This window comes from Trachurus japonicus, chromosome 13 (genome assembly GCF_045865225.1).
Source record: "Trachurus japonicus isolate A0001 chromosome 13, Traja_1.0".
Taxonomy (NCBI): domain Eukaryota; kingdom Metazoa; phylum Chordata; class Actinopteri; order Carangiformes; family Carangidae; genus Trachurus; species Trachurus japonicus.
Genome location: NC_140919.1, coordinates 35,794,900 through 35,822,541, shown reverse-complemented (window position 1 = coordinate 35,822,541; position 27,642 = coordinate 35,794,900). Strand labels below are relative to the sequence as shown.

At 46.2% G+C, this 27,642-nt stretch overlaps 1 protein-coding gene across 1 annotated transcript; it reads left to right on the top strand.

Annotated features, from left to right (window-relative positions):
- The first annotated feature begins 557 nt into the window (after positions 1 to 557).
- LOC146976441 (mediator of RNA polymerase II transcription subunit 13-like) lies at positions 558 to 19,515 on the top strand. Its single transcript, XM_085796267.1, has 30 exons — positions 558 to 1,611; positions 2,380 to 2,614; positions 4,033 to 4,201; positions 6,611 to 6,756; positions 6,886 to 7,083; positions 7,509 to 7,703; positions 7,806 to 7,962; positions 8,058 to 8,165; positions 8,258 to 8,977; positions 9,062 to 9,275; positions 9,789 to 9,819; positions 9,933 to 10,054; positions 10,153 to 10,243; positions 10,327 to 10,523; positions 10,650 to 10,849; positions 11,586 to 12,475; positions 12,583 to 12,750; positions 12,864 to 13,087; positions 13,216 to 13,411; positions 13,516 to 13,900; positions 14,741 to 14,957; positions 15,568 to 15,759; positions 15,875 to 16,098; positions 16,188 to 16,330; positions 16,415 to 16,573; positions 16,672 to 16,848; positions 16,946 to 17,091; positions 17,205 to 17,369; positions 18,336 to 18,436; positions 18,568 to 19,515. The coding sequence occupies exons 1-30, from the start codon at positions 1,546 to 1,548 to the stop codon at positions 18,698 to 18,700; spliced, it is 6,369 nt and encodes a 2,122-aa protein (XP_085652393.1). The 5' UTR covers positions 558 to 1,545; the 3' UTR covers positions 18,701 to 19,515.
- The last annotated feature ends 8,127 nt before the right edge of the window (positions 19,516 to 27,642 follow it).

Genomic DNA, 27,642 nt, shown 5'->3' with positions numbered 1-27,642 from the left:
AAAAAACGAGGATCGCTTGTGCAGAGTCTCCGCCCTGTGGCTTGGTATAGATATGACAGGCTGGCGTTTGAAGTGCGCCTGAATTGATAATGTACCATATATGTCTATGTTTGTGTTGCAAACCTCTCCAAAAACCGCAGTTAGCTATATGAATTAGGTGGAAAAGTTATCCCGTCAAAAATGCTAATTTTTAGCATGGGGAAAACAGGGAGGGAGGTGGGCGAGACAAAAGTTGGTCATGCACATTGCAGCTGAGATTCATATTAACCTAACAGGTACCAGTGGGAACGGTGACGTACCCATCTTTGTCTGCACAACTTGACCTAGATAACTATTATCTGCAGTATAATTCAATGCACAGCGCAAAAAGGCTCAGACAGACAATAGAAGTGCCCTCCTATTGCTTTCCATATGTGTTAGGTTATAATCTATTTTTCTGTGCAACAACACAACACAACACAACACATATTTTCTGCTACAATAAATCAACAATATGTCTCACTTTGTTTGGCGGCGGTCACATGCAGCATATGTCGCACAGTGAAACATGTTTAGCAACAGACATCACTACTGAGGAGTGACCACTGACTGTATGTGACAGATGCACCGGAGCTTTCATCTTGTAAACTGTGAAGTCATGGAGCTACTTGAAGCCGGATGACGCCCCATTACCACAAATTGGCCAATAGGAGGTGAGAGGCAGAGTTGTCCTCCTGGCCGCCATTAAAGAATTCAATCCATGAACTGAAATAATGGATATCTGCAGGAGCCATGGATCAGCCAGAGGAGAGTAGCCGATGAGTAGCCACGACAACTTGGCATTTCGTCCGTTTAACCGGGAGCTTTTACCGCGACGGAGCGCTGTGGTGGTTTTTTTTCCAGTGAAAATGAGGGCAGTGTAGCTAATTGTTTTATGTAGCAAACAGGCTAGCGCTGGGAGCTGTGGTATGTTAGCTTGTGTGCTAGCAGGCTAGCAGCAGAGACCAGGGGGAGGGGAGAGAGAGAGAGAGCTGCTCTGCTCTCAAATTGTTTCAGATCAGCTAGCTGCCGTTAGCGTTAGCGTTAGCACACCAGGGACTAAGCTTTTTTTTGGGGGGGGGTGAAGTTTTTACTTTTCAAGCTCGTATTTTTTTATTGCGCATATAACTTTTTTCCGGTGTTTTATTTAACGTTAGTCTGTCCAGATCATGTAAGCGTTGACTGTTTTGCGTTGCGGTGATGTAGCAGCAGGCTTTGCGGCTAACCAGATCAGACAATACATTTCAGATAGGATTGATGAATCCAGCGGTAGGAGCTATCAGCCTGCCTGTCTCACGTTAGCCTAGCCTCCGAGCTAGCGCCGGTCAGAAGTTGTGTCTGTCTGTGTGAGCAGCAGCGGCAGCGGCAGCTAACAGCGGCTAGGTGTAGCTAGCAAGTTGGTCAGCGCTTTAACGGGATAACTACAGCTGAGCGTCGCTCCGCCGGCGAGGGAACAAAATCGGCCTCCTGCCTTCAAATGGTGATTGAGACAATGGACTTGGACGTTACGGCCACGCAGTGAGAAGGATGAGTTCGTGCTTTGTACCAAACGGGGCCAGTTTGGAGGACTGCCACTCCAACCTCTTCTGCCTGGTGAGACCCTCTGCTCTGCTCAGCAGCTAGTAGCGTCAGCTCTCACACTGAGAGGCCAGAAAGCCATTTTGGCTAATCAGGCAACAAGCTTTGTAACGTCAGTTGCAGATTGGCGTGAAGGCATCGGGCCTGCAACTTGCATGATCGTGATCCAGCTAACTTTAATAACAGGGGCAGCACATACTGCAGGGTAGCTACACAGAAGAGCTGCACATAAATATGCCACGACCGAGTTATTACTGAGTTACAAAAAAAATATTCAACTAGCAGCATTCATGTTAGTTACAAGATGTTAACAGGTCAGGCCAACAGGCTTATTATTTACAATCTGATGAAACACGTTATCTTTCCTTCATATAAGTGACATTGCAATGTTAAACGATTCACATAGTTGAACTTAAGTTATGTGGTTGCTGTTTTAAGTTAGACACACTTGTCCTATTCTAGGCTGACTTGTAGTGGTTAGTCATTAGTTGGTAATAACTGCTGAGTAAATTACTGCAGTACAGCACGTCAGTAATGTTTTCAAGTATGACTGTGGTGTCACATGTACAAGGCTGCATATTGCAAAACTTTCCAAGATGTCAGCAACCTTCAGTTTTCAACTTGTGAAGGGATTTATGTGTATGTCAGGGAAAGCAGTCGTCACCTCCCTTGTTACTGTGTTTATAGGCAAAGAAACTCATCCAGTGAGTTATGCAGTCAACAACAGATGATTGGCACAATGCTGCGTGCTCATTCTCACATTGTTTTTCTCCTTGTCTTCAGGCTGATTTGACTGGAATAAAATGGAGGCGTTTTGTGTGGCAAGGACCCACCTCTTCGCCCATCCTTTTCCCGGTGACTGAGGAGGACCCGATCTTGTGTAGTTTCAGCCGATGCCTGGCGGCAGATGTGCTGAGTGTGTGGAGAAGGCACCCCACCCCGGGTCGCAGAGAGCTCTGGCTTTTCTGGTGGGGGGATGACCCCAGTTTTGCCGAGCTTATCCACAATGAGCTCTCAAGTAGGTGGTTGCGACATCGCCACACTTTGTTCACGCTCCAAATAATGATTTGTGATGCTCACAATGTCAGATATTATTTACACTAAAATGTATTTCACATAGGATAAATAACAAAAATATCCGTACATCTACCATTAATTAAAAGTGAATGTCCTCACAGATAATCTACCATTAATTAAAAGTGAATGTCCTCACAGATAATCTAAGTAGTCAGCTCAGATCAACACAAATTCAGAAGTGTCATGGTTTGCTATAATGAACAGACTCTCTCTAGAGCTCCTGTGCTGACAGCGATTCACAGGCAAATTAAGTCAATTTGTGGAAACTTTGTTCATGTTTAAACATGTCTGGCTTTTGAGGACGATGCCAGTCGTTCTAAGCTGAGGCAAAGTAATGTAATGCAGTTTTAATCATACAAAGTCTGATGATAATAAGTTATGATAGCCAGCCTGATTTGTGGCTAACAGGTCTCTAAAACCATGTGGAATCTGTTGGCTCTCAGCCACGGAGGCACAGGCATGTGTGGTAGCACTAATACAAGCTTTTGAGGATCAGTCACCTGATACAGTCTCATTTTTTGGGATGGTGGCTTTATTCCATCTTGTGAATATTCATGTCTGTGGGAGGAAAGATTTGCCTGTGGAGGCGGCTGCACTGTCCAGGTATTCTGTCTCCTGTCAAGTGTTTAATACACTACAACACACATACATGCACACAGAGCAATATCTTCAAGTCTCAGAAGGTTTTAGTTGGCTTTTCAAGTGTACATTCAATCATAATGAAGTTTTAGTTAAACCTTGTTTCTTAAAGCAGAAGTAAGCGATCCGGTCGTTTTGGCTAACTTCTTGTCAGCCAATGGAGTTAGCAGTCCCCGCCCTCGTCCCTACGTCACCACATTCACGCGCATCCCTTGGCTACACACACAGAGAGGACCGTCCCTTTATGCCGTTCTCTCTCCTCATTGGATAAAAGTTGTAGGATACAAGGAAAGTTTTCTCCTCGGCTTACAGCAGAGCAGAGTGACTGACAGACCCGTGTTTCAGACCAAACACTCTATATAAGTGATTGCTGTCGGAAGATATAACTATTTAAGACTTATATTAACACAAACATTCTGCTTACTTTTGCTTTAACAAGGAGTTCTCATTAAAATGTTTCACTTTGAATTAACAAAAATGTCGGGCACAATTTTACCTCTAAATTTTGCCATCTAAAAGAGGAAATTCTTTCCCCCATAATAACCAATAAGACAAATGTTGAAATCTCCTCCGTTGTTTACAAACAAACAATGTCTCCATGTCCGTGTCAAGCCATCTAGCGCACCGCAGTTTACAGTAGACACAAGGCTGATTTCTTTATCCGGAGGAAGAGGTTTGCTTGTTGAGAGTAAACGATCTCATGTCTCTGCCTCGTTTCAGGTGAGGAGGACGGCGAGTGGGAGAGTGGCCTGTCCTACGAGTGTCGAACGCTCCTGTTCAAAGCCATCCACAACCTTCTGGAGCGCTGTCTCATGAACCGAGGCTTTGTTCGCATCGGCAAGTGGTTCGTCAAGCCGTACCAGAAGGAGGAGAAGACCATTAATAAGAGGTAGGTCCCCGCCTTCTAATAGCAGACAGCAAAGTTACAGTATATGACCTGCCCTAAATTCTTAAATTAAAGGCGACACTCGACTAACAGTCGGGGTCACAAGACACATTTGTGTTCAGCGTGATTTCCCTGTACTGTTACCTGTTGTGTTGACGCAACAAAATGGTCATGCCATACTCAGCCATCTGTCGCTCCGATGTTCCTCCGATTATTCCACTCGTTTACTTATTTTAATCTTGACAGAGTATATGCTTGCCAGTGTTGAGTCACTGTTGGTCAGTCTTAACACTTTCTGCGGCTATTTTACGAAAGGAGGAGACGGCATGAAAGGTTTTAGAGTGGACATGCCGCAGTGACATGATTTTGAGGGGTTCAGAAATCTGAAAAGAGAAGTGATCCAAATAAATAAGAGCAAATGTTGTCCCTATCAGCTTATGTGGCAACAGAGTGTCCCACACACATGCAGGGCGCTTTCTTTTTTCAACAAAGGGAGCAACACTATTGCAGAGGGTAAATATGGCAGTAGAACAAGATGTCATGTGTTGCGCTTGTTGTGATGAAGAGCTGAACATTAGGCCCTATTAGATATTAGGAGTGTTGGTCAAGACTCGCTGCATGTCCGGGTTGGCCGTTGCAGTTGGATTTATTGTGACATCGTCTGGGAGCTGTGTTTGAAGCATACATGGAGCATTTTATGCTGAACCATCAAACAGTGACTGAAATGAAGGCACACAGAGAGGAGTATGTGTGTTATTACATACTAGTAGTGGGGAAAGCCTCACAAGAAATTGTGCTTTAAAATTCCCGCAATGGTTCCTGGCCTGTGATGCCCTTTCGATCATTACAATTCCCCTTTTGAGATTCAACTGGAGAAGTTTCAACCACGTTGTTTAATGGTGTCGGCTGTTTCTGGGAATGAGGCATCATCTCCTTTTGAGAAAAAGGGCTTGACAAAACTGGCAACACAGCTTTCCTTTAATAGTGTGACCATAAGACTAGACTGATTACTGCTGCTCCGATATTTCCTGTATAGGGTTTTATGAATGATGAGTCAGTTTTTAAATCGTATAAAAACAACTAGATCTATGTTCTTTTGAATCAAGATGCTGCGGTGCTCGGAGAAAATGTTGCTTCTCACAATTGGGATGTATTGATAACTACAGCGGGAGTACACCAGTGTTGTTAATACTTACGTAATTACATTATCAGCCTGACACATTTATCACATGTAAAGTGCGTGTAATACAAGTCGCCCAGCATGTTGCATAATATCAGTTCGGTCTTTTCCAAGGTAACAGAGCAACGTTGTCAGGGTAATGGTTAATGTCTACACCTTCAGCTGCAAAGAAAAACTGGTCTGTGTTGTTGTTATTGTAGCAATGCAAGCTTGAGGTGAACCAGCAGCAGCACATAAATACCTGTCTGGTTCAGAGTGGGTTCTGCACCACTCTATTTCCTTTCCTTAGCTCTTACTTTGACTGCTGACATAGATTTAGAGTTAGAGCCCCCCTGCCCGCTCACCCCCATCCTCTATTGCTTTTGAAGGAAGGAGCTGGGGAATCCTGGAGTTCCCTGACGAGCTAATTTGAGTGTCGCCTTTTTGGCTGCGTTGGGCCAAGCTGACTTACGTTTGATGCACAGCCCTTTGGCCCAGTTCCTTCTGGCAGCTTCATCAATGGTTCCAGAGAGTTTTACCAGCCATATAAAAGAGTTGTTCCATACAACAGGAGTAGATTTGGCTGCTGGCTGCTGTTTAGTGACCGTTTTTTTTTTTTTTTTACATAAAGATTGTCTCCAAGTGTGTGTCGAGGCAGCACCTCGAAACAGAAGAGTCTGGCAGTCTCACTGTCGCCTGCCCTCTCTGGCTGGTAAACAGGGCAGTCTTTGGAAAATGCTGAGTGTGCACTGTGGTTTTACAGCAACCATGTCAACAAGCACTATTTTAGTGCATTTAGCAGTCTGGCCCTCCAGAAGTAGTTAGAAAATAAAGATGGATATTGTTGTAACATTTCAGGGCTATAATAATCCCCCATGTTTATTTTTGACTGCACACCATTTCGTTAGTGGTCTTAACAGGCCTTCATGTCTCTGTGGAAGCAACAGTTGTCACCTAAAAGCAAGAAATAGAGCAAAGTGCACAGACAATTATGTGAAGAATTGTATTTGTTACACTATCTCCACCCTTTTCAGGCCTCCCTTACACTCTGGAGTCATTCCTTCACAATGAGTGATGGACTACACTGATAACCTCAGCAGCCTGCGGGGGTTTACATTAGCTGTTGGGTGCTGGTTGCAAAGTGAAGCTCATGTCAAGTGTTTTTTTTTTATTTTATTTTTTTAACTTAATGATGTGGTTATGCTTATGGACTACTCCCACTTAACATCACAATCCCTCTTTTATCCCTGCAGCGAGCACCTGTCCTGCGCGTTCACCTTCTTCGTGCACGGGGACAGCAACGTGTGCACGAGTGTGGAGATCGCGCAGCATCAGCCTCTGCAGCGGCTGAGCGAGGAGCACCTCAGCCTCGCCCAGCAGAGCTCCAGCCCTTTACAAGGTAGGATCACAGGAAGGGCCGGCACAGTCGTGATGTTTTACACGGATCTGGTCTATGTCTTGATAAATTTTCTGCCAGGGGTTTTAATAAAGGCATGTGTAATTACTCTGACTCCCCTCTGCCCTCCAGTCATCCTGAGCCCGTACGGCTTAAATGGGACCCTCACCGGCCAGGCTTTTAAGATGTCAGACCACCCTACTCAGAAGCTTATTGAAGAGTGGCGGCAGTTTTATCCCATTAGCCCCACTCCCAAGGAGGTCCCGGAAGACAAGGTGGAGGATACAGACTGGGAGGACGACTCCCTGGCAGCAGTGGAGGTCCTCGTCGGTAAGTTGTCATTACACAAGATAGGCCTGGTTATTTTTCTTGGGTCTAAGTGGCCGAGACCATGTGGTAAAGTATTGAAAGACATTTTTTTTTTTTCAATTTTAATGACAATAACACACGCATGACATGACATCCTTTGATATGATATCCTAGCCTTATTATTTTTGATATAAACACATATTGGGGGCTAAAGGTTAATAGAAATGGAGAAATCTGAATTGTTATGAAATTTGAGTGCTTGGCAGAGAATTATAGGAGAAAACACATAACATTACACAAGTAATCAAATCATTATTTTCTGTAATCAAGGTGCACGTGTGATGTCTAAACCCTGTCATTACTGGCTTTATAATTTAAGACCAGTTAGATTGTGAAGATTGATTTTCTGTGCTGCTTTTGCAATAAACAAATGTGTTTGATTCCAGCGGGAGTGAGGATGGTTTACCCTTCCTGCCTGGTGCTTCTCCCCCTGTCGGACCTCCCTGCTGTGGTCCCTCAGGGCTCAGCCAACACCTCAGGAAGCCTGTGTGGTGCTCAGCAGGGCCAGGCTGCTCACAGAGATCCTGCCATGTCCTCTGTCACCCTGACTCCTCCCACGTCACCAGAGGAGGCTCAGACTGGTACGAATTCAGAGCTGCACGTTGTCCACAATTTATCAGCCTTTTACTTTTGTGACTTTTTTTTAACCATATTGCGCCTTCCCATCTTACCTTGCCTCGCAGATTACCAGCCTGCCCAGCGGTGGCTCAAGTTGTCCTCTGAATCCGATGGCTACAGCTCCAACAACACTCTTCACGGGGGTAAAATCCCTCGCAGGCTGGCCAGCCAGATGGTGGAGACTGTGTGGCAGGAATATAACATCAACCGTACAGGGAACAAGTATGCTGAGTCTCATCTCTTCCTCAAAATTTGCATTGGCAGTCAAAGAAGTGCCTCAATAGTTGACTGATATCCTCCTCTTTTTTTTTTATTAGGAGAAAGTTTACTACTTTGACAAACGGGTCCTGTGAGGAAGAGCTGGATAAAAATGGACTTTGGGATTTTGTGGAGTCAACTCACAGGCCACACTGTAATTGCTCAAGGTATGACAAGTGGAATACATTCACTTGTGGTTTTTTAATTGAAAGAAAGTATTGTGTAGGCCTCATTTATTTCTTGTTGTTTTCCCATATAGACATAAGAATCAGAAACAGCGATCCAGCAGCACCTCAGGACACCCGCCTTCACTCGGCCAGCCTGCCCAGCCGGCACCCAAACACAAACTGGGCGAGAAGCTGGAGAAGGGGGAGAAGCAGCAGAAAAGGCCGCAGACGCCTTTTCACCACCGCAACTCTGTGAGCGAGGAGCAGTCCCTGGAGCCGCAGACCCAGAGGCTTTGTCTACGGTCACAGGAAGAGGGCTCGTACCCCAGCCTGCACCACGTGGACACGGTGCCCTCCAAAGCCCCCACGCTACACACGCACGGCCCCCCCGCGGACCTCGTGGGATCCCCGCCTCCTCCGCCCCTCAGCCCGCATCCCTGCGATCACGTCGAAGGCGACATGACTCCGGGCGGCCTGAAGAACTCGTCCACGCCCATCCACCAACCCTTCTACCCTCCGTCGGTGGAGCCGTGTCTTCTTCCGCAGAAGGGCTCGTCGTCCGAGGAGCCTCAGCTGGAGAACATGCCCATGCCTTTACCCTTCCCCCCAGCCTACAACGAAACCTTGGAGCCCACAGTCTTTGTCGGTTCCGCCATCAACCCCAATGAAGACTCCACCCACAACCCATGGAAGTATTTCAACCTGCCCAGGAAGAAGGCCGCCAACCTTGTGACGCCCCTGCTACCTGTGGATAAGATACGAGATGATTCTGGAGGAGGCGGAGGATCGGACAGTGTCGTTTCTGTAACTGAGTAAGTTAAAACAAACATAGCTGTTTTATTAACCATCAACGACACATCCATCTGACCATCTCTACACAATAACTCTCCTCACAGATTGATGTCAGGTTCCTCGCGGCCCCTGAAGGTGTCCCAGGAGCTGGTCAAGGCGTACGCCCAGCGGAGAAACAGCCATCTCGCCTCTGCCGCAGGAGACGGAGAGCACGGTAATGTTTCAGACCCTTATGCCTTCGAAGACGATGAGGAATTAAGCGACACCGAGAAGAAGGACAAGCCTGGAGCTGAGAGAGATGGCAACAAGAAAAACAAGGTGCGTTCCTGGCCAGGGATTGGTGCCTGGGATATCACAAGAATTCTCACTTAGATTTGCTCTCTTCTCTGGGTGCAGTGCGATCGTCTGTGTGTGAGATTGTATTAAAACAGCTCTCACTTATGTAAAATTATAATTTTGTTATTTTCAGACTGTATTTAGATAAGACACCAAATTCAACATTAGGATATTACTCTAGAAGTTCATGACACTGGATATGACACACAGCAGCAAATAAACATCATGGTAATTATCACTGTGTGGAGTAAATGTGTATTCACATGCAGGACAGCTGCATCTTTGTGTATGATTGAAAACAAAACAATGGCCGACTCATAAAAGTCCCTACATTGCTACAGACAGTAGAAAAAACATCATGATTTAGTTTACCATGGTATTATTTTCATTGCAAGTTTAACAACCGTTTTTTCTAGAACAAGTGGAAGCACTTTCCTCTGATGCAGCACTACCATATGTACCGTAACTTGAATTCTTTGATTTCTTTTGACCCAGGTGGATGAAGGAAGTGGAGCTTCAGCAGACGGTGAGAAACCTCCCTTTGTCTGTCCCAATGGCCTCTAGGCTTTGACATTTGATTGAATTGAATACTTGGAGTCTGGCGTCTTATTCAACCCCCCCCTCCTGTTTGTTTTGTAGATGGTCAGGGTGCATCAGGCAGCAAACCCACAGCCTCGACCAGCCTCATCCATGAGAATGACTTGGCTGTGTCCTACAGCGACCTGGATAAAATCTTCAATTCAGACGAAGATGAGCTGGCGGTAAGCTCAACCTGCTGATGTCGGCCTCTGAAGGCTATTTAACACTAAAATAGAGGATGTATTGAGAATATAACGGTGTTTCTTCCCCGTCTGCACAGCCTGGATCCAAAAGAGCAGGAGCTGGAGCCGAGGACAAGTTCGGTTGTAAAGAAACTAAACCGGCCACGTTGGACCCCCTGTCTTGCATAAGTACGGACACTCGACTAGTCCTCAGGCATACATGGCTATATACATGTTGTTTCAAGAATGGTAACAATGTCTTATTTGTGTAGGCTCGGCAGACCTGCACCAGATGTTTCCGACCCCGCCCTCCCTGGAGCAGCAGGGGTACTCTCCCATGAACTCCGGGAGCAATAATAGCCTGGAAGCAGGGGCGGGACTCACCCTTTTGGATGGCAGCCAGATCAACAGTCACTTCAAGATGGAGGTGGAGGAGGGATTCTGTAGCCCCAAGCCATCTGAAATAAAGGTGCGACACATCACACATCTGCCAGTTGTGTGGGCAGAGTGGGGAAAAATTCAGTCACATCAAATGTTTGTTTGTTTTTTTTCCACAAATGTAGAATTATTAAGTGACTGTTGTCTCTGTTTTCAGGACTTCTCTTTTGTCTACAAGCCGGAGACCTGTCAGACATTCATCGGCTGTTCCATGTACGCCCCTCTGAAGACACTACCCAGCCAGTGTCTGTTGCCTATCAAACTGCCAGAAGACTGTGTGTACACGCGCAGCTGGACTATGGGCAAGATGGACCTGATACCCCCAGTGTCAAACGTCAATCTCCTCACCAAAGACAGGTAAAGCTGTGATGCACCGGTTCTAGATAGATAGATAGATAGATAGGTAGGTAGATAGGTAGATACTAGATAGATAGAACTTTATTAATCCCTTGGGAGGGTTTCCTCAGGGAAATTGAGGTTCCAGCAGCGGCACAGTACCGACAATATAGTAAGTAGTATAGCGTTCAAGTATATTCTAAATAATAATAATAAAGACTTTATTAAGGACACACACACCAGAGGTCCATGGTGACTAGAAGTACATAAAAGACAGACAATAAAAACAACAATGCAACAATACAATAAAAACATACGTCGATCGCAAACAACCAGATGTAGTCACGGAGGGACAGACATCAGGTGTCAGCCCTCACATACAGACTGGAGCGCCAGTGGCTCCACAGTAAGTTCTTCCTTAAAGAGAACCGTAACGAGCTCATCTCACCGTCACACAAGAACAACATGATGTTATTTCCTGAGGCCGACAGCTTGCACATAAATTTGTACATGAGATTGCGTATTACAGCAGAGCAGTTCGGCACCCCAACGTTTACAAACATCTCGCTGGCACTGCACCAATCGGGGAAGCTTTAAAAGCTTTTTGGTTGGTTATGAGTATGGCTTTGTGGCGCTGTCTCCCTTTGTCCTGCCATACTAGAAAAGTACAATAATAGATATTAAAAATAGGTTCATATTTTGAAAGATGAATGAAAACTTTCAGAATCTGAAATCCCTGTTGTTCTCTCCGTAATAGCAACGTGCCCAGTGTGGAGCCGGACTACAGCCAGACCTACACCCCTCAGACCCACACACCCTTCATGTCCAGCAGCGCTCCTCCCAGTAACAGCGGCACGGGCATCCTGCCATCTCCGGCCACGCCGCGCTTCTCCGTGCCCACCCCTCGCACACCCCGCACTCCACGGACCCCCCGCGGGCCGGCCAGCGTCCAGGGCTCGCTCAAGTATGACAACTCCGACCTTTACTCCCCGGCCTCCACGCCCTCCACCTGCCGGCCGCTCAGCTCCGTGGAGCCGGCCACCGTGCCCTCCATCCCCGAGGCCCACAGCCTCTACGTCACCCTCATCCTCTCCGAGTCGGTCATGAACCTCTACAAGGACTGCAACTTCGACAGCTGCTGCGTCTGCGTCTGCAACATGAACATCCGAGGCGCGGACGTGGGCGTGTACCTGAAGGACAACGGCGAGGCCCAGTACCCCTGCACTTGCGGCTTCAGCGCCGTCACCAACCGGCGCTTCGGCCAGTCGGCCGGGCTCTTCCTGGAGGACGAGCTGGACGTGGTGGGACGGGGCTCGGACTCGAGTCGGGACACGGAGCGGTCTTTTGAAGAGCTCCGAGCTTCCTCCACTCACAAAGCCGGCAGCCTGAAGGAGAAGCCTCCAGATGAGCTAATTCTGCTGCTCCAGGATCAGTGCACCAACCCGTTCGCCCCGATGGCGGGTGTGGAGTACCCCAAGCCTGGCTCTGCCCCCAGCTCGTTCCTGAGGGTGGAGGAGAGAGACTGTTATAATGACTGCTACATGGCTCTGGAGCATGGCAGGCAGTTCATGGACAATATGTCAGGAGGCAAAGTAGATGAAACACTAGTGAAAAGCACCTGTCTTCATCAGTGGCCAAAATGCAAATGTACGTATTCACATTTTACCACGACTTACAACTTTCAAGCTCTTTTTCTCCTTATTCATAACCTCAAATCAACACTTCCTTCATTCTCTTCGTTTGTCCATTTGCAGCAGCAGACATGAGCAAGCTGTTCTCTCAGGATGTCCTGCGGGTGTTATTGTCCCTCCAGCCTGTGCTGCAGGACACCATTCAGAAGAAGAGGAGCGTTCGCTCCTGGGGTGTTCAGGGACCGCTCACCTGGCAACAGTTCCACAAGATGGCTGGGAGGGGATCATATGGTGTGTGGAAAATGCTTGTACCATAATCTGAATAGTTTTTGGGACATTGTAGTGTTTTATCTATTTGTTGTCTTGGAAGACTGAGTTGAGCTTTCGTCTTCTTTTCGTCGCAGGTACTGACGAGTCTCCTGAGCCTCTGCCCATCCCGACCTTTTTGGTCGGTTATGAGTACGACTTTGTGGTGCTGTCTCCCTTTGGCCTGCCATACTGGGAGAAACTTCTCCTGGATCCTTTCGGCTCCCAAAGAGACGTGGGATATATCGTCATCTGCCCGGAGAGCGAGGCTCTGCTTCGCGGAGCCAAGACCTTCTTCAAAGATCTCAGTACTATCTATGAGGTACAGTAGGCACCTGGCACTTCACGAAACTCATCCTTCTTGTCCTGACATGTCCACAAAAACACTTTCACGCTCTTAAGAAATGATTCACACTCTGTTATTCACATTCGCCCCCTTCTTCTCGACAGGCATGTCAGCTGGGGCAACACAGGCCCATCTGTAAGAGTCACCAAGAGGGCATTTTGAGGGTCGGTCCCACAGAAGGCAGAAGCATGACGGAGCAGCCCCTTAGCGACTGGTTCCTTAAGATGGCTGCCAGAGATGGAAACAATGAAGCCTTTAATAAGCTCAAACTCTTCGCTCAAGTGTGCCGCTATGATCTAGGTAAGGTGTTCCCTCGTAACGCTGGAAATCTGAAGTTACAAAGGTCTTGCAGTTTGTGAAAAACAGACAATTGATCATTTTCTTTCACCCGTGGCCTCTTCCAGCTCCGTACCTGTCCGAGCAGTCTTTGGATAGCTCTCTGTTGACCCAGCGCAGCCCCACGGTGACGTCTTCCTCCGCCTCCCAGACCTCCAGCTCTTCCAGCACCTCCTCAGGACCCCAGAGCACCAACACTACCAGCTCCAGCACCAGCTCTGCCCAGCCGGCCCAGGTCAACAGCACCCCTCCCTCCTCCTCCTCCTCAGGCTCCCAGAATATCGGGGGAATGGCCTCGGCCAAGCCAAGCTCCTACTCGCCATTTGGGACGGCCGGCCTGCAGGGCGCCACGTCGCAGAATGGACCCCAGTCTAACTTGCAGGGTGCAGGGGGGCTGGCGGAAAATGGACCCTCAGCCAATCAGCTTCAAGGGCCCACTGAAGCGCCAGAGAGGTAGGTCACATCTCCACTATACCTGTTGATGGGATGATTTTTCTGATGTTTTATGAATATGAGAAGCACACGTCGTCGTTCTAGGCTGACAAAGTCGTCACTGCCTTTGAAATAAGAGAGATTTAGTTTCAGGAAACGTTGAACAACATCTCACTAAATTAACCATTAACCGTCTGCATGCACATTAGCTGTTTATTTGGTCATGTTCAAGTTCGAGTGTGTTGTAGGAAACGTGGTTCGCTGCTATTGCAGGATGCTGCTACAGCTACAGCTGCTGCCTGGTTAACAAAGTTTAAAGTGAAAACATTGAAGTTGAACAACAGGTGCAAAAATCTGCCCCTCCCCCTTTCTGTTTAGTTGTTGGATTGTTTTTTGGTTTGTCTATTAACACATCGGCTAACACTCCAAAACCCAGAGATTGTCAAATTTACTATAACATAGAATAAGTAATGGCAGCAAATGAGCTGGGAGTTTTAAATTGTTATATTTTTGCTTGAATATTGACTTGAACAATTAATTACTTAACAATAAAGTTGCAGATTAATTTTCTTTTGATTGATTACCAACTCGGTGACATGTGACCATGCAATGCTCTGGAAAAAAGTCCCCATTCATTGTTGTCTGTTTTATGAAATTATTCAAAAATAGCTTTAAGAATACATTGGTCAGCACCACCTGTTGCTACTTTTCATCGTTTTTGTTTCTTTCTGTTGTTGTGACAACCAGGTCAACGGTTTATATGAAAGACTGCTTGCTGTCTGTGTGTGAAACAATATTTTAATAGCAACAGTTAAAGTAATTTATCGACCCGCAGAGTAATTACCTGACCTTTCTTCACAGCACAATGGAGAGAGACAAAGTAGGAAAGCCAACAGACGGAGAGTCCCACGCCGTGTCTTACCCGCCCGCCATCGTGGTGTACATCGTCGACCCCTTCAGCTACGAAGACGCAGACAGAGAGGTCCACTCCAGCACCTACACACTGGGCCTGCTGCGCTGCTACATGGAGATGCTCCACTTCCTGCCTTCTCACATCAGGAACGCAGTCTCAGTGCAGGTACAGCTCAAAGAAAGAGATAGAAATGCCGAGAACTGATATTTGAGGAAGTGGGTTTTAAAAGATGGATAGCTCAAATGGAAGTGAAGGGCTTGGAAATCTGTTACAGTATTTTATCAGAAGGTCAAGCTCACATGGTCGAAAATATATCTGCTGCTATAACTGCTGTGAGCTGTGATTGATGTCGTCTTGAGTTTCTTTTTGGCAGTTTAGTCAGAATAGAGCAGCTCACCAGCAGGCACAGAGGGAGGTGAGAGGGGAGCAGGGGACTCATTAGCAGACACTAATAGAGGTGGTAACTGCCACACCTGTGATAGTAGTGACACACGATTGCATCAACATGCCAGAGGGAATTTTGAAACACAAGAGGTGTGAATGTGCTAATGATTTCAGTTTGAGTCTCTAATACATACCCTCCATCCCGTCTGTCACTTATTCTCTGCACATTACTGTTCATTGTTTAATTTCGGAGCATAGTAACACAGCTCAAATGTTGTGATTTTTTCAAATTCAATTTAAACATAATAATACACATAAATCACTATCTGATTCTCATATGATGGTGCATTTGTTGTGCTCGAGTCTCACTGTTATTTTTGTGTTTTCCTAGATCGTTCCCTGTCAGTACCTGCTGCAGCCGGTCCACAGCGGAGAGCGCCACCTCTACGGTCAGCACCTCAAGTCGCTGGCCTTCTCCGTGTTCACCCAGTGTCGACGACCGCTGCCCAACTCCACCAACTTCAAGGCTCTGACCGGCTTCGGCCCCGGTCTCGCCATCGACATGGCCCTCAAGAACCCAGAGGTAACGGTCATTCTGGTGTCTGAACCCACTGGTTGTTGGGTCAGTGCAGCGTTTGGCACTGATGTTTTCTTTTTTTTTCTTTTAAACTGACACTTTTTTTTTTCCCTTTGTGCAGAGGCCAGAGTGTCTGCGTCTGTACACGCCGCCCTTCATTTTGGCGCCCATCAAAGACAAGCAGACGGAGCTCGGGGAGACTTTCGGCGAAGCGGCCCAGAAATACAACATCCTGTTTGTCGGCTACTGTCTGTCCCACGACCAGCGCTGGCTGCTGGCCTCCTGTACCGATCAACACGGAGAGCTGCTGGAGACCTGCATCATTAGTATCGATGTACCCAACAGGTAGGTGCACAGGAAGAAAGAAAGAAAGAAGGAAGAAAAAACGATTATGTTGAGTCAGTATTTAACCGACTTGTGTGTTGTTCCTGCAGAGCTCGCAGGAAAAAGGGCTCAGCGAGACGGGTGGGTTTGCAGAAGCTGTGGGAGTGGTGTCTCGGCCTGGTGCAGGTGACGTCGCTGCCATGGAGAGTGGTCATCGGACGGCTTGGTAGGATGGGCCACGGCGAGCTGAGAGGTACGCACACGCTCCCGAGGTGCAGTTAGTTCAATTAGATGCAAGAACACACACTAATGTGCTCTCATCTCGTCCGTGTTTCAGACTGGAGTATTCTGCTGAGCAGGAGGAACTTACAGTCCCTCAGTAAGCGTCTGAAGGAGACATGTAGGATGTGTGGCATCTCGGCTGCTGACACTCCCAGCATCCTCAGCGCCTGTCTGGTCGCCATGGAGCCACAGGGATCCTTTGTCATCATGCCAGGTAAAATAAAACGCCGTTGAGGCTGTTCGGACTTTGTAGCAGAGCCCAGTTAAGTTGTCGTAAGTGACGATGAGCTTTCGTTTGTCTCGTCTCTGCAGACTCGGTCTCAACGGGTTCAGTGTTTGGCCGCAGCACCACGCTGAACATGCAGACGTCGCAGCTGAGCACTCCTCAGGACACATCCTGCACACACATCCTGGTGTTCCCCACCTCAGCCATGGTGCAGGTCAACACTAACACTGCAGAGCCCATGGACTTCAACTCCATTAACCCTGGTAGGTTTTTAGTAGCTGTCGACAACACACCACTCAAATGTGCGTCCCGCTTCCCAGTCAAAGCCTGAGCTCTCTGCACGTTCTCTGTTCGCTGCAGACGGATCTGATGGAATGGGCATCTTTGACCTGTTTGACAACGACATGGTGGATCCAGACCTCATCAACATCCTGCCCAACTCCCCCACAACCTCCCCTGTTCACTCTCCTAGCTCCCACTACCACCAGGGGGGAGATGGAAGCAAGGTCAGTCACTCTTCTCATGGATATAATAATAAGGAACTTAGACACAGTTTTATTATCACGTTGGTTAAGAGGTTCTTGCCCTGTTCATTCATAACCTCAACGTTGTCCTGCAGGGCCAGAGTGCAGATCGTATGGAGTCCCACGAGGAGGCTCTGAACATCCTGCAGCAGCCCATGGCTCTGGGTTACTTTGTCTCCACAGCGAAGGCCGGACCACTGCCCGACTGGTTCTGGTCGGCCTGCCCTCAAGCCCAGAACCAGTGCCCACTCTTCCTCAAGGTACATTTGCACCAGAAACCAACAATTTGTTGGATTGCCGAAACAATTAAAGCTGCGTGGGGACCCCACGAGAGCAAACTTTATTTAATCTCACTGGTAATATTACTTTAACTTACTAATTTAATTTGTGACTGGTTATTGATGACTATTTCTACGACAGCAGTGGCAGTGAACCCCCCCCACACGGTTTCTGTACATAGTTTTGTATTGCTGGTCCACCTTTCATGAAGTTGCATCTGAACTCTCTAGTGAATTCATGAGCCTCTGCTGGCTCTATCTGCAGCAGGCACTGTGTCATCACAGGCTTTAAGCGGATATCTGTGTCTCCACCGATGCTACTCTAGCGCAAGTCTTGCGAAGTTTATGTTTTTAGAGGAGAATAGGATCTGCAACGGACAAAGTCTGACCCAAGACTCAAGTCTGTACATTATATGCCCTGATAGCTGGCCAAAAGTTTGGACACACCTTCTCATTCAATGTGTTTCCTTTATTCTCACTGAAGGCACCAAAACTATGAATGAACACATGTGGAATTAACAAAGTGTGAAATAACTGAAAACATGTCTTTTCTTCTTAGTCTTCTCTTTCTTCTTTTCTTCTTCCTCTCCTTCTTCCTCCTCCTCCTCTATCTCCACCAATTCTAGTTTCTTCAAAGTAGCCACCCTTTGCTCTGATAACTGCTTTGCACACTCTTGGCATTCTCTTGATGAGCTTCAAGAGGTGAACCTGACCTGAAAATGGTTTTCACTTCACTGGTGTGCCTTGTCAGGGTTCATTAGTGGAATTTCAGTGAGAATCTACAATGTAAATAGTCCTGAAAATAAAGGAAATGCATTGAGTGTGTCCAAACTTTTGGTCTGTACTGTATATACTGTTGATAAAACAGTGGCTGATGTTTATGTCTGTCAAACCAGAGGTAATACTACAAAAAAAATCTAAAGACCACCTCCATCTTTGTTTTCCCAGGCCTCTCTGCACCTGCATGTGTCTTCTGTCCAATCAGACGAGCTTCTGCACAGTAAACACTCCCACCCGCTGGACTCTAACCACACCTCGGACGTGCTCAGGTACGGTCGCGCACATCGGAGCAGTCTGCACGCTGTCCGAACGGCGTGTTGAAATAATGAGAAAGACATTTGCATTACATGTGCATTATAGTTTGTATTAACCCCACCGTGTCTGCCTTCCTCCATGACAGATTCGTTCTAGAGCAATACAACGCCCTCTCCTGGCTGACGTGCGACCCTGCGACCCAGGACCGGCGCTCCTGTCTGCCTGTTCACTTTGTGGTGCTCACCCAGATGTACAACTTTATCATGAACATGCTCTGAACTCTAACAGGATCAAACTGCTGGGATCTGATAGGACGGGTCGCTCAGTCAAATCGTGGATCCGCAACACTCAAAAGGACCTCACTCACACTCCATCAGGGCAAACGTGGAGGAAGCATCCCTTCTCCTCCTCCTCCACCACCTCCCTGATGTATCTTACACAACACTGACTGACTGGAAGTTTCCAATCAACCAATCAATCAATCAGATGCCAAGAATCCATTTTAGCATTTTGGAAGATCAAGGGACATTTCATAAAGGAGAATAAATTGTCTTTTTAATGACTGTAGATTGCAATCTATGAAATTTTATCTTGATGAAATGCCTGCATATATTATTTATTGTAAGTTTTTAAATGTGGAATTTTTAATGCTTAATATCTTTTATATATTACAAATCCTAGAGGGTGTGTACATCTCACTGTAAAGGAATTGGTTTAAAAAGTGTAATTTTCTCAATTACAACACAGAAAAACCTGTTCAAGTGAATTTGCTGTAGATTGCTTTTAGAATATTATTTTTTCAAAGGGTACAGACCTTTTTATTGCCATGCTGTAAAAATGAAGTAAAAGCTGGCCTGGGCATTTGCGTCCCACCCAATGAGTGGATGAGACTTACCTCTCTGTCTGCTTTGGCTCCAGAGTCTCTCGCACAGTAACTCAATGAGCTCTGAAGAGGAATTAAAAGGTACATTGTCAGATTATATATTTTATATAACAGATTTAGGTAATTGTGTGTGTGAATATGTGTACATATAATTGTGTGCCGCTACTGATGGTGCAGCTTCTGTTTTAGGAATAAAGTGCGTCTACCTTACCATCTTTGTTCTTGAAGTTTTTTTTTCTTTTTAAGATGTTTTAAAAAATAATTGGAAAAGATGACTTTGACGTCCCAGTTCTTTGAACACTTCTTCCTACACCTCCCATAATGCAACTTGGTAGCATTTTTCATTAGACTGTACTTGTGTCCCAGTTCCATACTAATTACACACAGTAATAGATAGATAGATAGATATACTTTATTGATCCCAAGCTGGGAAATTACAGTGCAGCAGCAGCATTACACAGACATATGTGGCAGGACGAAGGAGGGCCGGGGCGGGGTTTGACTCTTACCCGAGAGACTGGGGTTTGTCCTGCCACATACTGTATATCTATTGATTTTAGCGGCTATCAGTTATCAACTGAGTGGCAGTATAAACCAGTGGTTTCCAAACTTTTCCAACTCAGGGCCCGCTTGAAAGTCTCAACTGTATGCAGCCCACCTCCGACCCCATAAACAATACAGAGGCCAAGTAATGTGTTCAGAGCACTTTTTTATTTTGATGATAGAAATAAATAAAACATTCAGGACTGAACTGAAAACAGGGGAAACACGTAGGAGGCTACACAGTCACTGAGAAGTTTAATTGGAGAAGGCAAATGAACGGACTTTGTGTCAAAATTTGAGAGCCCTACCATGAACACTCTGCAAGTTATAGGACCTGAGACTTGACCATTTTTTATATAATTACATTTTTAAAAAATTCACAAATCGTACTATTTTTAAAGTGATTTCAAGGCCCACTTGCAATACCTATTGGCCAATAGGTTGGGAAGAAAACTTAACACCATTTTTGCAGCCAGTGTAAGTAAAGTTGTGAATGTCTGAGGTCCAACTAATTGAAATAACATTTTCTGAAATGCAGTTGCAAAAAGGGGTAAAATTGTCCAATTATATCATGCTTCCTCTGACACTTTGAATTTTTTGTTGGGTGAATGGTTTTATGTGGTCAGAAACTGAATTGCCCTCAAAGGATAAATAAAGTTATCTGTATCTGAGACTACACGACCCCAAGATATCACACACACCTGTGAACACAGTGTTGAGTGTGTGTGTGTGTGTGTGTGTGTGTGTGTGTGTGTGTGTGTGTGTGTGTGTGTGTGGTGTGTGTGTGTGTGTGTGTGTGTGTGTGTGTGTGTGTGTGTGTGTGTGTGTGTGTGTGTGTGTGTGTGTGTGTGTGTGTGTGTGAGAACACAGCTTTTCTTTTTCTCTTTGTAGGCATTTTATTTTGTCTTTGTGTAGTTGTCTTCTTTTAATTGAGCTATGCAACTCCCAGTCTATCACTACTGACAGTCGCTGACAGCCTCCTGACCTCTTGGACCCCTAGACTCTTGAGTTTTTCTTACCTCATAGTCAATTGACACATTTGCTTCAAACTCAATTTGTACAAGAAAACTAAGCTTTTATTTAACAAGAGACGCTTGGAAGTGTGAAGTTTCTATGCCTGCTCTTGAGTAATCATGCTTTCCCCCTCACTCAGCCAAGTCACGAATCAGCAGAGATGTTTTGTTAGTATTTGCATGTCACATATCTGTTATCACTTTGCACTTCCTGGATTAGAGTTGAGGAGTTGTAATGAAAAATATTCAGATTCATGTTGTTATCTGTGCCGTTCAAAATTGGATTCAGGAACAATGTACAAATACAATGAGAAATCCTAATGTGTGTTGGAGAAAAATGAACTATGCTGAGAATTAAGAGCTGTGAGAATGATGTTTCTGATGCTGGACTACTTATGCTGGTGTTGCCTTCAGAACTGTGCATCATTTCATCCTTTTGACATAAAAAGGTTAAACACTAAACTGGTTTACATCTTATCAGGAACATTTGTGACCGGGGCAGCTGTACTGCCCTGACAATGCGACAACACCACTCTTGGGAATTTCACCCAGAGATTACCCCACTGAATACAGACTCTTATGATTTAAAGAAAAAGGAGCAGAGAGGTGGATTTGTAGTTTTAAGCAATGGTCAGTTTTTATTTAGAAAGGAAAATTTCAAGCTCAGTTAGATAACATGTAGACTCAATGTAAAAATAAGACTATTTCATTACAAAAAATATACTAAAAAAGGGTGTCGCTACACTGAAGTGGTTACCAGCACAAGGTGACTGTGTCAGAGAGGCCTATAGGAGTGGGGGAGTGAAGGGGAGAGGGGCTACCACCACCAGGTACCAGAAGGGGGAGGTCACACACACACACACACACACACTGCAAAGCAAAAGACACAGATTAGCACAACAAATATTAAGCATGCAAATAAAACTCAGAGAGTGGGTATGTCTTCCACCTAGTGAGCCACCACCTGTAAACCTATGAACTGTCCCAGGTCAGTTTTCTTCACACGTTCATCCGGAGGACCACTCTGTTCTCGTGCTCATTCTTGTAGGAAGTCTCCTCTCCTCTACGCTACACTGCAGTACTCACAGCAGCTCGGGTGGTTCAAGGGATGAAAAGCAGATAATGGTTAGTCACACAAGACAAAATATTCTTTGGCTAAATGAGTGGCATTATAGTAACAGGTATGTCAGCGGTCTGACTCATACTCACCTTTTTCCTCCATAGTTTACAGCAGCAGCTCAAGTGGTAAAAAGGAAGTACAGTAAATAATGATTAGTGAGACAGACAAAGAAATACTATAAGTTACTAAACATGTTCACACAACAACACATTGTCTACATCTTATAGACTGTACTATAGACAAGGTCACTTTCACTCCAAGTCAGAGGCTCACACTCACCTTTACTGTCCATGGTGAACAGCAGCAGCAGCTCAGGAGGCAGAGTGGGAGGAAAAAAAATAATGGTAAGTGAGGCAGACTAGTGATGTTTGAAATACTACATTGAATATATATGAATAAAGGCAAGTAGCTAGGGTACATATTATTTTACACTACTGTCTTTATAATGTATTGTATAACATTGCTGATCATACTCACTTTCTCTGTCCATGGTTCTCCATCCATCAGCAGCTCAGGAGGCAGAGTGGGAGGAAAAAAAACAAAGGTTGGTGAGACTATTTATCTTAAGAAAATAATTGATATAATTGAACTTGCTACCTATGTTTATATTTCAAAAATGACACTGTAGTTGACCTTTTTCCATCTTGGAGGCTCATACTCACCTTTTCCATCTTCATAAGACACCAGCTCTAAGATACAAGCTCAGTTCAGGAGGCAGAGACAAGTCATGGTTAGTGAGATGAATAATAACTAAACATGGATGTTAACATGGTTCAACATAGAGAAGCTCACACTCACCTTTTTCGTCCTCGTCAGCCGGGATCTCCGGAGCCGATCCCAGCTGACTCTGGGCGAGGGGGGCGGGGGGTGTGGGGTGTGGGGTGGGGCTGAGGATCATGGGTGGGGGTGCACTACTGTATGAAGGAGTATTATGATGCTCGACCAACAAAATTGTACTGAGCCCTGCCAGACGCAAAGGCCAGCCCCAAGAAAGAAAGAACGCTGATCGAGACATTGTACCTAAATGTGCAAAACTACAAAAAAGAAAAAACTACAAAATAACCCAAGTGCAATAAAGTGAGTGTGAATAATATGATGCTCAACCAACCAAATCGAACTGAGCCCCGCCAGACACAAAGGCCAGCCCCAAGGAAGAAAGAGTGGTTGAATGAGACATTGTACCTAAATGTGCAAAACAGCAACTTCAACTACAGAATAAAAGCCCGGGTGCAAGACGCTACCTGGGCAGGTCACAGCCCTCAGAGTTGGAAAGAGTCAAGGGTAATGTGTGATACCTGTAGAAGAGAGGAGCTGATCTGATTGGCTGTCAACTCACAGCCTGGGCCTCTTGGCTGGACCACCTGGCACCACCTGGTCGTCCTCTTCCCGGCGTCTCCTGGGTGGGCGGGGTGGTTCAGCAACAGGCCTGAAGAAAACAGGAGGAGAAGGAGGAGAAGAGAGAGCGACAGATAGAGAAAAATGCTGAGGAGTAGAAGAAGCAGCAGCAGGAGCAACAGGTGGGAAAGGAGGAGTAGGAGGTCGAGGAGTAGGAGGTCGAGGAGTGTCAGGTCGACGAGCAACAGGTCGGAAAGCAGAGGCAACATTAGGATGAGCAGGCTGCAAAGGAGGAACAGCACGCGGGAGAGCAGGAGCACTAGGGCTCCCAGCAGAGGCAGCAGGCCTCAAAGCAGGGACAGAAAGAGGAGCAGCATTGCTGAGAGGAGAAGCAGGAGCAGGGGAAATGGGCCGGAAAGGAGGAGCAGGAGCAGCAGGCTGGGAAGCAAAGGGGGAAGAGCTGTTTACAGGGCAGGTGAAGGAGGGAGAGGAGGAAGAGGAAGAGGAGCAGCCTGCAGACGGGCAGGTGGAGCAGGGAGAGGAGGAGGTGTCTGCAGGATAGCAGGAGGAGCAAGAGCTGGAGCCGTCTGCAGAAAGGCAGGTGGAGCAGAGAGAGCTGGAGTCGTCTGCATGAAAGGAGGAGGAGGGGGAGATGGAGCCGTCTGCAGGAAAGGAGAAGGGGCAGTCTGCAGGGAAAGCAGGAGGAGCAGCAAAGTAAGGAGGAGGAACAGCAGAGAAAGCAGGAGGAGCAGCAGGCTGGGAAGCAAAGGGGGAAGAGCTGTTTACAAGGAAGCTGGAGGAGTGGTCTGCAGGAGGGCAGGTGAAGGAGGAAGAGGAGCAGCCTGCAGACGGGCAGGTGGAGCAGGGAGAGGAGGAGGTGTCTGCAGGATAGCAGGAGGAGCAAGAGCTGGAGCCGTCTGCAGAAAGGCAGGTGGAGCAAAGAGAGCTGGAGTCGTCTGCATGAAAGGAGGAGGAGGGAGAGATGGAGCCATCTGCAGGAAAGGAGGAGGAGGAGGAGGAGAAGTGAGAGCAGGAGCAATCTGCAGGGCAAGCAAGAGGAGCAGTCTGCAAGAAAGCAGGAGGAGCAGCAAAGAATGCTGGAGGAGGAGCAGAGAAAGCAGGAGGAGCTGGAGGAGGAGCAGAGAAAGCAGGAGAAGCAGATAAAGCAGGAGGAGCAGCAGGCTGGGAAGCAAAGGGGGAAGAGCTGTTTACGCGGAAGCTGGAGGAGTGGTCTGCAGGAGGGCAGGTGGAGGGAGAGATGAAGGCGTCTGCAGGAAAGGAGGAGGAGGAGGAGGAGTGAAAGCTGGAGTCGTCTGAAGGAAAGCAGAAAGCACAGTCTGCAGGGCAAGCAGGAGGAGCAGTCTGCAAGAAAGCAGGAGGAGCAGCAGAGAAAGGAGGAGGAGTAGCAAAGAAAGGAAGAGGAGCAGCAAAGAAAGCAGGAGGAGGAGAGAAAGGAGGAGGAGCAGCAAAGGAAGCAGGAGGAGCAGCAGAGAAAGGAGGAGGAGTAGCAAAGAAAGGAAGAGGAGCAGCAAAGAAAGCAGGAGGAGGAGAGAAAGGAGGAGGAGCAGCAAAGGAAGCAGGAGGAGCAGCAGAGAAAGGAGGAGGAGTAGCAAAGGAAGCAGGAGGAGCAGCAGAGAAAGGAGGAGGAGTAGCAAAGGAAGCAGGAGGAGCAGTAGAGAAAGGAGGAGAAGGAGCAGCAAAGACAGCAGGAGGAGGAGGAGCAGAGAAAGCAGGAGCAGCAGCAAAGAAAACAGGAGGAACAGCAGTAAAAGGAGCAGGAGCAGCATACATGAAAGCAGGAGAATCAGCATCTAAGATAAAGGGGAAAGGTGGAACGGTGTCACCTGGCTGGTAGCCCTGCATCCTGACGGCTGCTGGTGGTGGTGGTGAGGCCAACCGCTGGGTGGAGGACAGGGGAGAGAAACCAGCTGGGGGAGAAAAATGTGAAAATGTCACATTATCCATTTGTAAAAACATACATTGATAAAGAGGCTGGAAGAGGACATGTAGAGAGCTAAATGATGATGTTTGAGTGGGTTGCTGGCAGCTGCAGCAGATGCATCACAGACTGATCATGGGAACCTCAAAGAAAACACAGCAGCACACTTTTAACTAGTTTTCAGACCGATCTCTGATAAATAGCTCAAATCAGATCAGTAGTCTAATTCATAGTCCTATATTGATTAAGATAAGATAAGATGTATTTGTCACATACACAATTATACATAGTAGACCTACAATGTGCAGTGACATATTACAATAAAAAGACACAGTGTCAAATATAAGACTTATAAGATATAGACATGAAAGGATGATGAGAGCAAAAGGCTGCAGTAGCACAGAGGACACATGTCACACTCACACTGTACATGACAAACCCATGTTGTGAGGCCACGAACTGTGAACTCACTTGTTTATGATAAAAACTGTAAATTACTGAGACATCAGATTCACAACTACACAGTGTCATCACTTTGTAATGAAGGCAAAGTTGCTGCCGACAGTTGAACCGTGCGTCATTACGCACGCCAAGGACACGTGGGATGGGCATTTAAATGACACAATCGTGCATTAACAACAACAGGGTCTGTGCTTTATTTATCACACGGACTTCTGTGCTTTTTAACCAGTGTTTTGATGCTGCTGCTGCTGCTGAGGGCTGAGGGCTTGCAGAGATGGATGTTTGCCAAATTGCAATTCAATACAGCTGTTATGAAACTGAAGCCAACTCGGCTTAATAATGTGTTTGTTCACAGATAAATATACTGTGTCAAAAACACCCTTTAATATGTAATAAACTGTAAATTTAAATCATCCAAAGTTCAACTTCAACAAGCAAACAGAGGAACCGGCCCTGGACTGGACCTGCACGTTCCAACGTTCCATCATCTCCATGGTGACAGCACATAGATTGATTTGTCTTTGTTAGCATTTTTTAAAAATGGCCTAGTCGCCATCCTAAATATTAAAATTTCTACAACAATTTGTTTTAAAAGTTGTAATGTCAAACAAAAATATCAATATGTTTGAGTCAATGCTTCATTGTTAACACATTCCACATCTGGCCCGGGAAACAAGGCACGAATTTATGATAAATAATCATTTTACACCAAGAAAATGTCAAGTAGGCTATCATTATGAAGCTAACATTCTATTAATGTTTTATGCTAAAATTCAATAAAGTACATTAATTGAGAGCTATTTTTGGATTAAAACCAGATTTGGGGGGGTTCAAGAAGATTAACTGAGGCATTTGGTGGCCTATAAAATTAAAAGATGTCTTACCTGCAAGGGACCGGGTCCAAAGCAGGTGCTGTTCGGTGGGGGGTCTTGTTTTCCGCTGATTAAATCTGCAGGTGAGTCGACTCCAATGGGGTCGTCCAATCGATAGTCTTCTGAAGAGCTGTTGAGAGCTTTCCACAGGTGTCCAAAGGGTTATGTAATCCGCTGAAGTTCGCCAAAAGGTCAATTTGCCAACAGAGGTTTTGCGCTGGGTCAACACAGGTCAAGTCCGAGAGCAAATGAGACACAGAACAGTTCGTCCAGACGTAACAGTTCCGTTGCCATGACTTCTATAGAACGGCGGTGCGTGATTTCGTGCGTGTGCGAGATAGAGATAGGCCATAGATATATATACGTATATATATCTATGGAGATAGGCTACGTTACATCATGACATAGAGTAGAATAGAGAATACTTTATTCATCCCTAGCAGGGAAATTCAAGTTAGTCCAGTAGCTCACACAACAATGACAAAAAAGATGAACACAAAAAACATTTTAACAAGTGTTATATAAAACGATTGCAGCAGGAACAAATGATCTCTTAAATCTTTCAGTTCTGCAGGTCAGGGAGATGAGCCTTTTGCTTCTGCTGCTCCTCTGACCTGAGAGGGTTTTGTGTAGAGGGTGTTGGGGGTCACCCAGGATGGTCTTCAACTTACACCCCATCCTCCACTTAACCACAGCCTCTACCAGCTCCGCTCCCTCCCCCATCACAGAGCTACATTTTTTGATGAGCCTGTCTAGTCTGTTCCTGTCCCTGACCTTGATGTTGTTACCCCAGCAGACAATAGCAAAGAATGTAACACTTGCAATTGTCACACCACACAATTAGGAATAAAAGCTTAAAAGTTTAAAAGGTTCTAGAACTTGGATTGGTTGGGAACCACGTTGAGTTAAAATAACAAGACACAAGTTGGAATAAAAGGGGAGACACTGTTTATTCACAATAGAATGTGCATTTCTGTTGGGCTGGATTTAAGATGCAGCACGGCCTTCAATCAGGGGAGGGGCAGCAGGACAATCTATTCCTAAAAGGACACA